The sequence below is a fragment of the Parasteatoda tepidariorum genome, chromosome 1 (genome assembly GCF_043381705.1).
Source record: "Parasteatoda tepidariorum isolate YZ-2023 chromosome 1, CAS_Ptep_4.0, whole genome shotgun sequence".
NCBI lineage: Eukaryota > Metazoa > Arthropoda > Arachnida > Araneae > Theridiidae > Parasteatoda > Parasteatoda tepidariorum.
Genome location: NC_092204.1, coordinates 5,579,011 through 5,592,697, shown reverse-complemented (window position 1 = coordinate 5,592,697; position 13,687 = coordinate 5,579,011). Strand labels below are relative to the sequence as shown.

The window sequence follows — 13,687 nt, the reverse complement described above, 5'->3', positions numbered from 1 at the left end:
TAAATTAGCCATTCATACTGTAAATTTTATAGAATTTTAATATAATGAATGCCTTTTATTATTATTAATTTTAATTTAATAAAAAATTAAAATTGTTGCAGCAAATTTGTAACATAAATTCTATCCTCCTTATTGTAATAAACCATGACAAAATATGCTTCATGAAAACTGAAAATAAGATTCTTTCTTAATGAATAATAATCTGTATTCAGAATCTAATATCCTCCTCTTGTATTGAACACTTGGACTTTCTGCATTTACTTTCTGCTGATGATTTACCTACTGTTGAAGCTTTCCAACAACTAGAACATGCATCAATAGGATACCAAAGTTTGACTGATATACCAAAAGCAATCATTTATAATGAGCCAACTTATGATTTTAAAGTGAGTAGAAGTGTTGTTTTTGCTTATTATTTTAATCAGGCTGATAGTTTGTATAGTACAGTCAATATTATAACCCTTGTGATTTACAAGGACAATGGACGCTATGACATGAGATCACTATATCATTAGTATGCAAAATTATAGCATATATTTACGACTAGCATGAATTTAGTAGAAATAAGTTGTGTTTTTGACGTCAAAATCTGACAAAAACTGGGGCAAGTTTCTTTTTTATTACTGAGAACATTTTATAAGATATTAAATCATTCACACTACTTGCATTATATACTACTATAATTATGATTTGTATTATTATAAAATATATAGCTAAAATTATTGAACTATTAATTGGTTTTTGTAAAAAATATGGTACTCTTAATACTTTCAGATCAATATTATTTGCTATATTATGACTATTTAGTTTAAGTTACTTTATGTTAACTATGTTATTTATGTTTCATGTTATGTTATTTTTGTTTGATTTATGTTTTATGTTAACACTTTTTTGTGTATGTTAACTATGAGTTGTCAATTATAAGTGATCTAAATATTGATTTTAATTCTTTTATGACTCAATTTAGACAGATTTTATAAATTTAGTAAAACTGAAATGGTGGTTACCAATAATTGTATGATCTCAACTTATATATATATGATAATGAGGTTTCAATTGAAATTCAGGCAACCCTAGGAAAAATGTTTGGTCGAAAAAATTTCGTTTTGCAAAATTTTTAATTGTTTGAAAAATACCACGAAGGCAAATTTCTCCCAGTGCTTGTACCAAGATTTTCCTTGTCTTCTGGATCGGGTTCAAAATTACAAGGCTACAGAGTTGAACATTAGTAGCCGTAAACTCAAAATTGGGTTGGCTATTCAACGTCAGTTATAAAATAAAATAGTTTAAAAACTTATAAATAATGGTTTACAAAATCTTCTTTAGATTAAGATATTTTTTACTTTACAAAATGCAAGTGCTTATGTTATTTCCAATTTTGAATTTCTCTTTTTGACTTACATGATTATGCATGATGTATCAAAACTTTACTCGTAGCCTAAAAGATTTCGCTAGTAAAATCTCCATGATTTTATTTCTCCAATGTTGCCAGGTATATAAAAGCAAATGTGAAACTTATTAACATATTTAATGTTGCCATTTGTGAAAGCTTTTATTCATGTAATGTTTATTGTTTAGGAATTTCAACATAGATCATCAAGAGACATATTAGAAGCTCTTAGTCGAACTGATACCCTCCATGGTCAAAGTCAGCTTTTAGGCATTCTTTACTTTCGTGAAGGCCCTCAATTTTGGACTGAAAATGGTAAATAATTTTTTTATTGTCTTAAAAGTCCATTTTATTTTACAAATATTAAGTTTTATATAAGTTTATTTTGATCCAATCACATTTTTATTTTTTTATTGTATATTTTTATTATAGATATATTTATTTATTAGCCTGTAAATTTACTTTTTTATCAATCACATTGAGTTTCAAAGACTGGTATTGCTATTGTCAAATTTTAATTAGAAGGATTTGAACCAATTAATTATTTAAAACAAGTGATATAATTTTTATTTATTTTTTTAAGTAAATTCCTTCTTAGATCCACGAAGAAAATTTTCATTTTAGTTACTTTTTATTAAATGATTAAAAAAAAATTCTCCCGTAAAAACTAAAATTAATTAATTAAATTTAATAAATTAATATTTGAAAATACTGTATTAACATCAAGTGTCATCCACTGCAAGTTTGAAAAAATGTATTTGAACTTGAGTGGAAGAATAAAAAGTATTTTATTAACAATTGAAAATTTGAATAAGATATATAGGGAGAACGTGAACTAATAGTAGGAATAGAGTAATATATTGTAAGATGTTAAGAATTAGTATAAAGAAAAAATTTTTATATTAATTATTTTATTAATTAATTTTTATGTTAATTATTTTATCTTAAATTTTATTATATTTTTTTATTATTGTTTTTAACAAATTATTGGGCTGCCATTTACTATTTGTAATTTTTTGCTGTATAAAATATAAATGTTGATTACCAAAATTCCTTCTGTCCTAGTTACCTGAATGTGTTGCACAATTCTTTGTCATTTTAATAGTGTAAATGAAGCTCAGGCAGTAGCAGTAAAATTTTTATTGTTCTGTTGTACCTTTTTTCAACCGGCAACTTCAAACTTTCTGATACTTATTTTAACTTTGTTAAACCTTCTAGTGAAAATAAGAAATTAAGCTCTAGATAAAGCTATGGTATCTTAAACAGTTGTGATTGGTATTCGTTGATAATTTTATTCATATATTGAAATTTTTGTAACACTTTTATGAGCAATTGAGGTATCCATTTCTTTTTATGTTTGTGAGAATTGTTTCTCCACAAGTGACAGATTCTAAATCTTATAAAAGAAAGAATTCTGATTATATTGCAGAAAATTAGTTATTCTAAAATATTGTTGAATTACAATTCATCATAGGATCATTTTAAAATACAGATCACAATAATTTTGTTTAATCTACATTTCATCTTACCAAATTACAAAAAGAAAAAAAAATGAATGACTGTATGCTGTAATTTTTGAGTTTATCAAAATTTATTTATGTATTTAATTCCATAAGATGTATTAAATTCCATAAAATATATTTTAATGAATGAAACATTCTTCTTAAGAAACTTAAACTATACATTCTTATTCGACTTCGAATTATTTAAAACATAACATACATGCATTTCTTAATCTACATAGTTCATCATAAGATTATCATTATAAGATAATTCTTCATAAAACTATTTTAAAATACAGACCACAATAATTTTGTTTAATCTACATTTCATCTTACAAAATTACAATAAGAAAAAAAATGAACGACAGTATGCTGTAATTTTTTATTTTATCAAAATTTATTTATGCATTTGATTCCATAAAATGTATTAAATTCCATGAAATATATTTTAATGAATGAGAACAATGTAATGTATTTTAATAAATGAAGCAATCTTCTTAGTAACCTTAAACTATACATTCTTATTCTACTTCAAATTCTTTAAAACATAATATACCTACATTTCCTAATATGCAGAATTATTATTGTTTTTTGTTTTATTTATTCATTAAAATGTATTTTTTTGAACTTGGTAAACTTTAATTATTTATCGTAATTTATTTATGTATTTAATTCCATAAAATGTATTAAATTCCATAAAATATATTTTAATGAATGTGAACAAAAATATATTTTAATGAATAAGATCAATGTAATATATTTTAATGAATGAAGCAATCTTCTTAGTAACCTTAAACTATACATTCTTATTCAATTTCAAATTATTTAAAACATAACTTACTTACATTTCTTAATATGCTTAGTTCCGTTCATACTGATCTGGATCAAGTCACCCCATAACAGGGGTAAGTTGGTGTTGGTTGAAGCAATTTTATACAAATTATTTTTTGAATTTAGCTTATGTTTTCACGTCATTACCACTATTTTTGTAGTCACAGTATAAGTATTACAGAAACCTAAATGTAAAAAATCTCTTTGCTCTTTTATTAAGAAAGTAATTTTTCAAATGTAAATATATTTTTATTTTATTAGGTACCGTAAAAGAACGTTTAGAAAAACTGACAAGACAAGCTGGTGCTCTCAGGCACTGGTAAGACAATGCAATACCTGTAACTATATCATTTATTTTTAGGGACCATTCATAAATTATATCTTACTTTTTTTTATATTTTGGACGGCCTCCTTCCTTTTATCCCAAAATGTTACACCATACCTCTGTTAACCATTGTTACTTTTATGCTTATTTTGCATAAAGATATACTAGTAGTTCTTGTAGCAACACTACAAAACATATGTTGTAGATTAGGGATTCATAACCTTTTTGAACTAAGGACCATTAGCATGGATGATTAACTAATGAAGTAAACCAAAATACTTATTCTTGTTAATGGCAATCATCGTAATTTTTATAGACAGAACAGCAGACTAAGCAGTAAATCTATAGTAAAACTATAGACTAAGCAGTAAATCTATTTTATCAGTCACTTTGGTAAGATATTAGATAGAATTTAGTTATTAGAATTTATTCAAAACTAATAATTTTTTTAAATAAATATTCCCTTCATTTAGAAAAAACAAAGCTTTATAAAGTTAAAGTAAGGAAAATTAAAAAATAAATATTTTATTTAATATTTAATATAAATAAATATTCAATATAAATAAGTATTTAATTATAATAAATATTTAATTTTAAATTAAATACTGTCAAAAAAAATTTTAGAGTTTAAAATAATTTATCATTTAGTAAATTATAAGAGGTCTATGTTAATTTTTTTGATAAAACACGCTTTTAAAGCTACAGAAAATTCTAAACAAAATTCCAAACTGCAATCAATTAAAAAAAGATGTATTCTTCTGCTTTTTCAATATCCTGCTCATATAAAATATTGAAAGTGAATCACTTGGATTTACGATGAAATATGTAAAAATGAAGTGCAAAATAAAATTAATATTTAAATACAAGATTAAAAACTAACTCATGTGCTGTAATAATATTAAAAATATTGCAATTTTTAAAATGTGGAAGTCTCTAGAAACTACCGAAAAAAATTATCGAAAAATCACTTAATTGACGATTAAATTGACTTAAGTGAAATATGTCAAAGATCTAGTTTGAGATTTAGTTAAGAGTTAGTATTTCTAAAGATTACCCCCTCCACTCTAATCGGGGCATTATTTGTGGATGGTACCTTACCATTTATGCTATATCGTTTATTTTTTACCACTTGTGCTGCTTCATTATCTTTAGGTCTGTCGTAAGGTACTGTTCCAGTGTACTTAGGAAGTTGGTTGATAGTATAAGTCCCAACATTACATCCATTCTTGTCTGTGGAAAACAGGTAAATCAATATTCAGCACATAATAATTAAATTTGTAAAATGTTAGGTTGCAGGAAGGTGAAATCCACAGTAGAACTTTGCTTACCTGAGTAAGCTTAATGCTATGTTAGCTAATACTATGGTAATCATGGTGCATAGCGTTTTTAAAAAGTGCTTAAAGTTGATTAAATACACAAGTGGGCGACCNAACCGATTATCCGGAACGATCGGGACCATCGCTATTCCGGATAACTGATTTTTCCGGTTTTCTGAATCGCTACAAAAAGCTGTTTTTTTTTTATTGTTAAACCCAAATAAAAAAAAAATTTTTCTTTGGAAATAATCTTAAAAAGAAGAAAAAACGATGGAGTAATACACTAATGATTATTTCCAAAATGATGGTAAGGTAAACATCTTTCAAGAAAGAAAGAAAAATCTTATAAGGGAAAAAAAAATTTTTTTAAAATGGCGGGAAAGTTTATCGAATTTCGTTCCGGTTTTCTGATTTCCGGATAACGAGTTCTGTACTGTACTATGGTAATCATGGTGCATAGCGTTTTTAAAAAGTGCTTAAAGTTGCTTAAATACACAAGTGGACGACCTTTGTGCTAAAATACAAACTAAGGTAAACAACGNTATGATATATTTTTGGGCTACAAAATGTTCGAATCCGCTACTTTTGGAGCTCCCATTCGCTACTTTTTAATCTTAAGTTCTGGCAACACTGTCCAAAACAGCTGTCTGCATTTAATAATATTTTTGTGCTCTTTAACGTTGTTTACCTTAGTTTGTAAAGTTGCTTATCTTCGTTTTTTAAAAGCCCTTAAAGGTGCTTTTTTCATGGGGTGTTTTTAAACAGTGCTTAATTTTTCCCTTTTCGAAAAGTAGATTTTTTTTTCTTTACCATGTCGGTTTTTGCTGCTAATATTTTTAAAAAAAAGTGCAAGGTAGATGTAGCTTTGCTAATCGGTAGCATTTCTTTACAGTTTAGTAATTTTGTAATAACTATTGAAGTTCCTAATGCCCTCGAGGAATAAAGTTTTTTTGGGATGTACAAATTTTTAACCTGCTTAATTTTTAATTGTAAGGGCTATTTATTGTAAGTTAAAAATTTTTCCAGGAATGTACCTTTCTTGAATGGTTACTTCTAATTGCACACATTGTAAACACATTGGTCATTTCTAAGCCGTTTAAAAGCTCATATCTAGAAGTGATCTGAATCGAAGAAATTATCACTTGCGTAAACAATTACCTTGAGAGTAGCCGCGAGCAAGAGGGGTAAGATTCCTGTGTAAAGAGAAAACTTGTTCAGTGGAAATGGAATAGAAACAGTGTGTTAAATCAAAGTAATACACCCAAATCTCTCTAGCGATCATTTTAGCCGCAAATGAACGTTCTAGATAAAATGTCATTTTATGCATACACTCTAACGAAGGTCTTAAAAAGTTAGGAAAAGTCACAAAAGTCAAGTATGCTGGTTTCATTATTTTAGGACTTAGCATCTCTCAAAGTTGATTTGTGGTCAAAATAACAGCTATGATCGTTTTAATATTAAATTAAACGATATCCAATTTAAGCAAAAAACATAACAGGTTTTTTTCCGAACCTTAGTTCAGAGACAAGTTTCTAGAAAAGACTTAGAAGAAATTACCTCAGATATTTAATATAAATTTTGAACCTTAAGCAACATTTCTAAAATAAGTTTTTATTTTATAAAAAAAGATGCATTGAATTGTTTTTGAAAAAATATGCTTTCACTTGTTGCACAAAGACACTTGTATACAAAGACACAATTAAAATTTTTCATTAACTATTTCTTACTCAGGGTGCGTAGCATTTTTAAAAAGTGCTTAAAGATGTTTATTTTTGATTTACGTTTTTTGAAAGCCCTTAAAGGTGCTTTTTTATTCGGGGTTTGTAAAAAGTGCTTAATTTTATATCTTTTTTAAAAAAAAAATTTTCTTTGCTGTATCGACTGCCATTCTAAATTACAAAAAATTCATAATATTCATAATTTCCTCTGCAATATTTATCAGAAACTAGTTATTTTATCATAATTATGTAAAGTTTTTGAATTTTATTGATTTTATTTTTATAAATTAAGAACTTTAAACAAGAGAAAAAAAAATCATTTTTATTACTGCACAGATCTTTTTTTGGGGGGTAAGAGATTAAAAAGTATTTAAGAGTGCTTAAAAGTACTTAAGAGTGTTTAAAAAGTACTTAAGTGAGTGCTTAAATTGTACTTAAAAGGTGCTTATTTTTGAGTAAGAATCTGGCCTACTTCATTGTGTTTAATCTGGTAAATGCCTAACTGCAGTTGTATCACCTCACGCAATTCATTCAAGATATCTTCTTTTGCTTTAGATCACTGTTGGCGTGTTTGGCCATGAAGAAGTTGTCATAGATAAGCCACTGACGCCAAGGGAAGTGGAGGCTATCATTTATTCCAAGTGCCAAGAGCATGATATATACCAAGCGGTCCTACAACAGGAAATCATCCTCTATGTGGGTCGCCTTATATCCACAACATCCCACCTATTTCAAGGAATCCTGAAAATAAGAATTGGGTAATTTCCATTTGAATTGGCAAAATTTTTTTCATAAATTTTTCTTGCATATTTTGTTCTTTTCATTACATGTTAAGTTTTTGTTTCATGATTAAGTGGTCAGCCATGTCTGGTTTATTATATATTGGTCACTGGGCATAAAAATTTCCAATATTTCCTCATGAGGTGAGCCGCAGTTGCCTTAGCAGATTTTTTTTTTCTAGCGGCAGGTACTGAACTTTCGTTTGTCACCTCGGAAAATGCCAAAGGTGTTGATCATTTAACGTTACCCAGTGGGCACCTGTGAACTTAAGTCACGGAGATGAGCAACATTACCCACATCACACTGATACCCATTCATAGGGTTGGCCACATTCACACGACAGAGAACAACACACAGAGAGGGAAACATCCATGCCCTGAGCGGGATTCGAACCAGCAGCCACTGGTTTCATAGTCAGACATGCTGGTGGCCAAGTCCTGGGCTATATGGTTAAGTGTTTTGCATAACCTAAGTACATGCTCTGGGCTTGGAGGAAAGGAGAAAAAAAAGTCAGACATGCTGACTGCTCGGCCACCTGGCCGGCTCCTTAGCAGATATAGCATTACTCAAAGTGCCATTAGGTCAGAAACCTGAAAAACTTTTAATTGTCAGGGAATTTTTTTTTTTTTTTTTTTTTTTTTTTTTTTTTTTTTTGATAAAACAACAAATTTGCAATGAGCCGAGGGAAATGTCAAAATTCAAGATAACAATAATTTGATCAGTGAGGTACCTACTCAAAAAATCTGAGATCTCTTTCTAATTTTTGTGAGTAATTTTTTTTACATTTATTTGAATAAAAAGGTCTGCAGTTTAATAATTTCTATGCTTTTAAAAATTAAGCTTTCTATGTAAAGTAATTTCCGTTCATAATCACAAGTAAAATCCTGATGGATGACTATGTGGCTGATATGACTCCAATTTATAAACTATGATACATTTAGTTTGTAAATCTTTCTCTTTTTGTGCATAATTTTGTTTCTTTTTTTTCTTATAAATTTTATAATTGTGCATTATAATAGACAGTTGGCTATTATGAAATTTATGAGGGGAAAAAATAATACAGTCAGACCTCTATGTATGGTCACCCTAAGGGACATCGCAAAAGTGACCTTATAAGCTGGGTGACTTTTTAACCGATTCATTAGCAGCTCATAACTTAGCAGGTAAATAGTACACATTATNTTGCAGCGCGTGGTGGCTGCACCAAATACTGATTTCGGACGCTTAATTTGTTTCTTTTGTTTTGAAAATTTCATCATTTATTTGTATCAGTACAAGTCGTTTCTGCATTAAATTTCATTTGATTCTGATGATTCTTTCATGGTGTTGCATTTTCTACAAACAGCAGTTTATTTTCAGCAAACTGAGACTATTGGGAGACTTTTCTGTGCTCCTAGCAATTTTTTTTTTTTTTTAGCATAAATTCGGTTGACAACTTGCGGCTCGCAATAGCTTCTGAACACAATGATTTTTTTTCTTAAAAAATAAAAAAATATTGAATTGCAAATTTGAGTCATCACTTTTTAATGCGCTCAATTTGCGCAGATTCCATTGTGGATCTATTTTTCTTTTCAATCGTCTTTTCAACAGTTATTGCTGCAAAATTCTGCGTGATTTTAGGAAAAATTATCTGAAAAGAAAAATCAATAGAAATAGTATGTTTTCTTAACAAAAAATTATTTTTCTAAATTAATTCTAGCATTTAAAATTCTGCAAATATACAAATTTATTTTTTATAAAAATTTAGTGCTAGAACACTAACGTTTATTTANGGGCCTTTGTTGGAAAAGAGTTCCCCTCACCTCAGATAAAAATGACCTTATAAGCGATAACGATTTTTAAAACTTGACCATATATCCAATAATATGTAACATAGAATTTATATTCAGTGAGCCGGGACTTGGAAAAGTGACCTGATATGCGTTATTTAAAAATTATCATATTGGCCATCAACTTGACTAAATGGATCATGGTATATTACAATGAAGTCATTTAATAAAATTTTAGTCATATTATTGAAAATTTTTGTTCTTATTTAGGCAACTATTTTCATAATTTTAGTCGACTATTTTCATGCCTTAGGCTACTAAAAGCAACTATTTTGTTCATTTTTTTTTCTGTGGCAACCCTGAATTGAAATCAGGAATTTTGTTAATATTTGCTAAAAAAATTGAAAACACTCAGAGAATTTTATTTCTAAAATTGAGTAACAACTCTTAATGTGCACCTTTTTATATCAAAATAATTTCTTTTTAATAATAATTTTAAATAGCTAATAGATAAGTAGCATTTATTCCAAACAACTTAATTTTTTATACAATCTTTTATATGTATTTTTTAATGTTATCACAATAGTCATTAAAAAATTCCAGTCTAAATACTTTTTCTGCGTTGATAACAAGTATTGGTGTTGGAGGGATAAATTTTAAAGCATTTTGAGAAATATAGCTATATAAATAATTACTTAAAAAAGCAATTTAAGAGAAGCTGAAAATTTTGATTCTAAAATAAGTTATTAAATTGTGTACACTCCATCTCGAAAAGTTTAAACACAAGTAAAAAATTTCTTTTTAAGATCAACAACAGAAGGCTATCAAAAATGCATTTTCATATGAGGAAAATAGAAAATTATTAATTTGCTGAAAAATCATGACTGTTCTCTTACCATGATAAAAAAAGTATGAGGGTGTCTCAAAAGTTTAAGCACAAGCGATAAAATGACAGTATTTAGCACTCTTAAAATAATCTTACTTATTTATTATCTTACTTATTTACTATCTTATTTATTATCTATAGCAATCAATAATTATCACAGTATTATAATTATTCATTGCTATTGAAAAATTATGGTTATCAATAATTACCATGCATGATGCTAAGTATTGTAGATACGCATCATATACTTGATGCCTTTTTTAAAATATCGAATTTTCAATATATCATAGAATATACAGTCTAACCTTGCTATAATGAGCCCAGTATGTACTGAACATTCTATTGTAGTAAAAGTTTTTAGTAGTCTCTTCTAAACTGCAATTTAACTTATATTTCATATGCTTACAATGATCAGCTTAGAAGTTGTTAGTTTGTTTAAAATGGATTTAAATTTCCTTTTCAGAGATATTTAAATTATGAGATTAGTATATAATTCTAACTTTTAATTAAACATGAATTATACACATTATAAAGGAGTGTTTAAAATGAGTATTAAAAGAAAAAGAAGGTAAGTGGTTTCAAAAACAGGCACATGGTCAAGCAAATAGTTTGTACAGTAATTCCGACTTTTATCAAAAATTGAGGAAACAAGAAAAATAAAGATTTAAAAATTTTTGTTTTATGGACACAACCCCTTCATTATGTGCAAAACATTTTAAATGTTACCTAATGTTCCAATTAACATTTTTGTCATGGCACGAAATTATGTTGTAGAGACTCTGCATGTTTAGTTAATCAATAATTCATATAGCAACTAATGTACTATTGCAAACATTGTTTCCAACAATACTACTGCAATATGCTAAAAATGCCAGGCCCTCAAACAGTTCAATATAGGCGACTGTATCTGGCTGTATTTTATAATAGTATTGTTTATAATAAAATTATTGAGTTTCACAATATTCTCTATAACTTTTAATGTTATAATAACTTTTCAAGGATGTTGACCTAGCAATATTCTTATGCAAATATAAATTAGATTTTGTATATTTAAATCATTGAATGTATCTTTAATTCATAGTATTAGTGTTGAACACATTGAAGGTAATTGAAGCTGTCTACTTACTTATTCTATATACATTAAGGCTCCATAATGGGATCAGATGGAGGAATTAAAATTATTACTTTTTATTCATATAACAAACTTTTATTATAAATTTGTTTTTTTTTTCTTTCTAATACTGCTATGACTTTTTTTTAAAAAAAAGTAATGAAAATATTTTACTTTTGCAGATGGGTTCTGCAAGCTATGATATTGCACATGAAGTTCCTGTCTCCCAATCCTCCAGTAGGTTACTGCAGTTTTTAATAAATACAAGGAATTTTATTTATGTGATGAATTAATTTTTTTAACTTTATAAACTAATTATTAAAATCAAACTATCATGTTACTTGCAGGTTATAAATTAAAAGTGTTTTAATGCAGTAAAAATTGCTTCTCGATTATAGAAAAAGCAGTGCTGTAAGTTAACTTCTCTGATTATTAGTCATTGATTACTTACACAATTGCATACCTGCCAAGTCTCCTGTTTTTTAAGGAAGACTCCTGTATTTTGTGACTGTCTTCTGATTACCTGTATATTCCCAAATTTCTCCGTATTCGTTGAAGAAATTTAAAAAAAAAAATTTTGACTGTAAAATTCTTCAACAAATGGTGCTATTACCTGTACTGTAGTGTGTTGATTGCTTAAGTAATTATAAATAATAGTTTAAAAAAAATCTTCTTTAGATAAAGATTTATGTACATATTTTTTACTTTGCTAAATGTCAGTGCTTATATTATTTCCACTTTTGAATTTCTCTTTTTGACTTACATGATTATGTATGATGTATCAAAACTTTACTCGTAGACTAAAAAGTGTCGCTAGTAAAATCTCCATATTTTATTTTTTCAATGTTGGCAGGTGCGAGATTGCCAATAATGAAGAAACGTCTAATGCATTGAAAGTTATTTTATTTATTTAGGCCTTAGAGAGTTTATCCCCGAGTGAGCTAAGGAAAGTTTTGTACAGAGTGTTGACTTTATCGGAAAATGGTTCTAATACAAAGTAATTTTCTTACAAATTTTGTTTCCTATTCTATTTATTTTTTGAATTGCATCATTGTATTGTTATTATTTGAAGAACTTGAATGAAATAATTTATTAAATGACATTTCGAAAAAACACTAAATTTTCTGCATGATCACTATATAAATGTAATAACTTTATAAATGTACATGTAACAAGTTTTTATATGTGTTTTTTGACACTCATTTGCTTTAGAAAATGAAAAGGCCATGATATAAAGTTAAACTAGACACAATGCTTCATTTTTATATAGTGTCTACTACCTTAATTGAAAGAATTAGTTGAATTCTTTCAATTTCTGGAATTCTTGAGAATTGATAGTTTTACATTAAAATTAGCAAGTAACTTAAATATTTAAAAAATTATTAAACTTTTTAAAGTATTGTCAATTTGGAGATATTTCTCCAACTATATGGAAAATATTAAAACTGAATTGTAGTCTCAGTGTTCTTTTTGATGTGGTGTGAGTAAACGTGGCATTCATGCCGAAAGCAACTGACACCTTGCAAAGCATTCAACATCAGTGTCATAAAGACCGCATTAAGACCAGCATACCACATGGTGCGTAGCATTTTTGAAAAGTGCTTATTTTCAATTTTCATTTTTTTAAAGGCTTAAAGGTGCTTTTTTCCATTGGGTGTTTTTAAAAAGTGCTTAATTTAGCTGCTAGAAGTGCTAACTTAACTTCCAAAATTAGATTTTTTTTCTTTACAATGTCGATTTTTGGAGTGTATTATGCAAAATCATGCTTTTCACATTGTTCTATTGAACGTTTTAACAATTCATTCAATCACAATCTATTTTGGCGTACCGTCGATCTATAGCGTATTAAAGCACTTATAATTTTACATGTTTGATGAAATTCTTAAGAGTCCGCATGTGCGTCTACTGAGAAGGGTTCGGTGAGATTATTGCACTCTCGTGTGCAAGATATTCTCCATATCAGGCTTCATCTTCAACCCTCTGATATGGAATCAAAAAATCTCTTGATTATTTTATAATGGCTAATATAATCAGGAAAATAGTTTTCTGCCAGAAACTA

The 13,687-nt window shown here is 27.7% G+C and overlaps 1 protein-coding gene across 8 annotated transcripts in view; it reads left to right on the top strand.

Moving 5' to 3' along the window:
- The window catches only part of LOC107442476 (probable phosphorylase b kinase regulatory subunit beta), a 63,690-nt gene that overhangs the window by 37,594 nt on the left and 12,409 nt on the right, over positions 1 to 13,687 (top strand). For all 8 annotated transcript variants that reach the window (XM_071183321.1, XM_043053836.2, XM_043053838.2 and 5 more), the window contains 7 exons: positions 213 to 386; positions 1,579 to 1,705; positions 3,985 to 4,042; positions 5,201 to 5,291; positions 7,638 to 7,840; positions 11,811 to 11,865; positions 12,543 to 12,625. In XM_071183321.1, the coding sequence (XP_071039422.1) occupies positions 213 to 386; positions 1,579 to 1,705; positions 3,985 to 4,042; positions 5,201 to 5,291; positions 7,638 to 7,840; positions 11,811 to 11,865; positions 12,543 to 12,625 (791 nt within the window). The remainder of the gene's footprint in view (positions 1 to 212; positions 387 to 1,578; positions 1,706 to 3,984; positions 4,043 to 5,200; positions 5,292 to 7,637; positions 7,841 to 11,810; positions 11,866 to 12,542; positions 12,626 to 13,687) is intronic.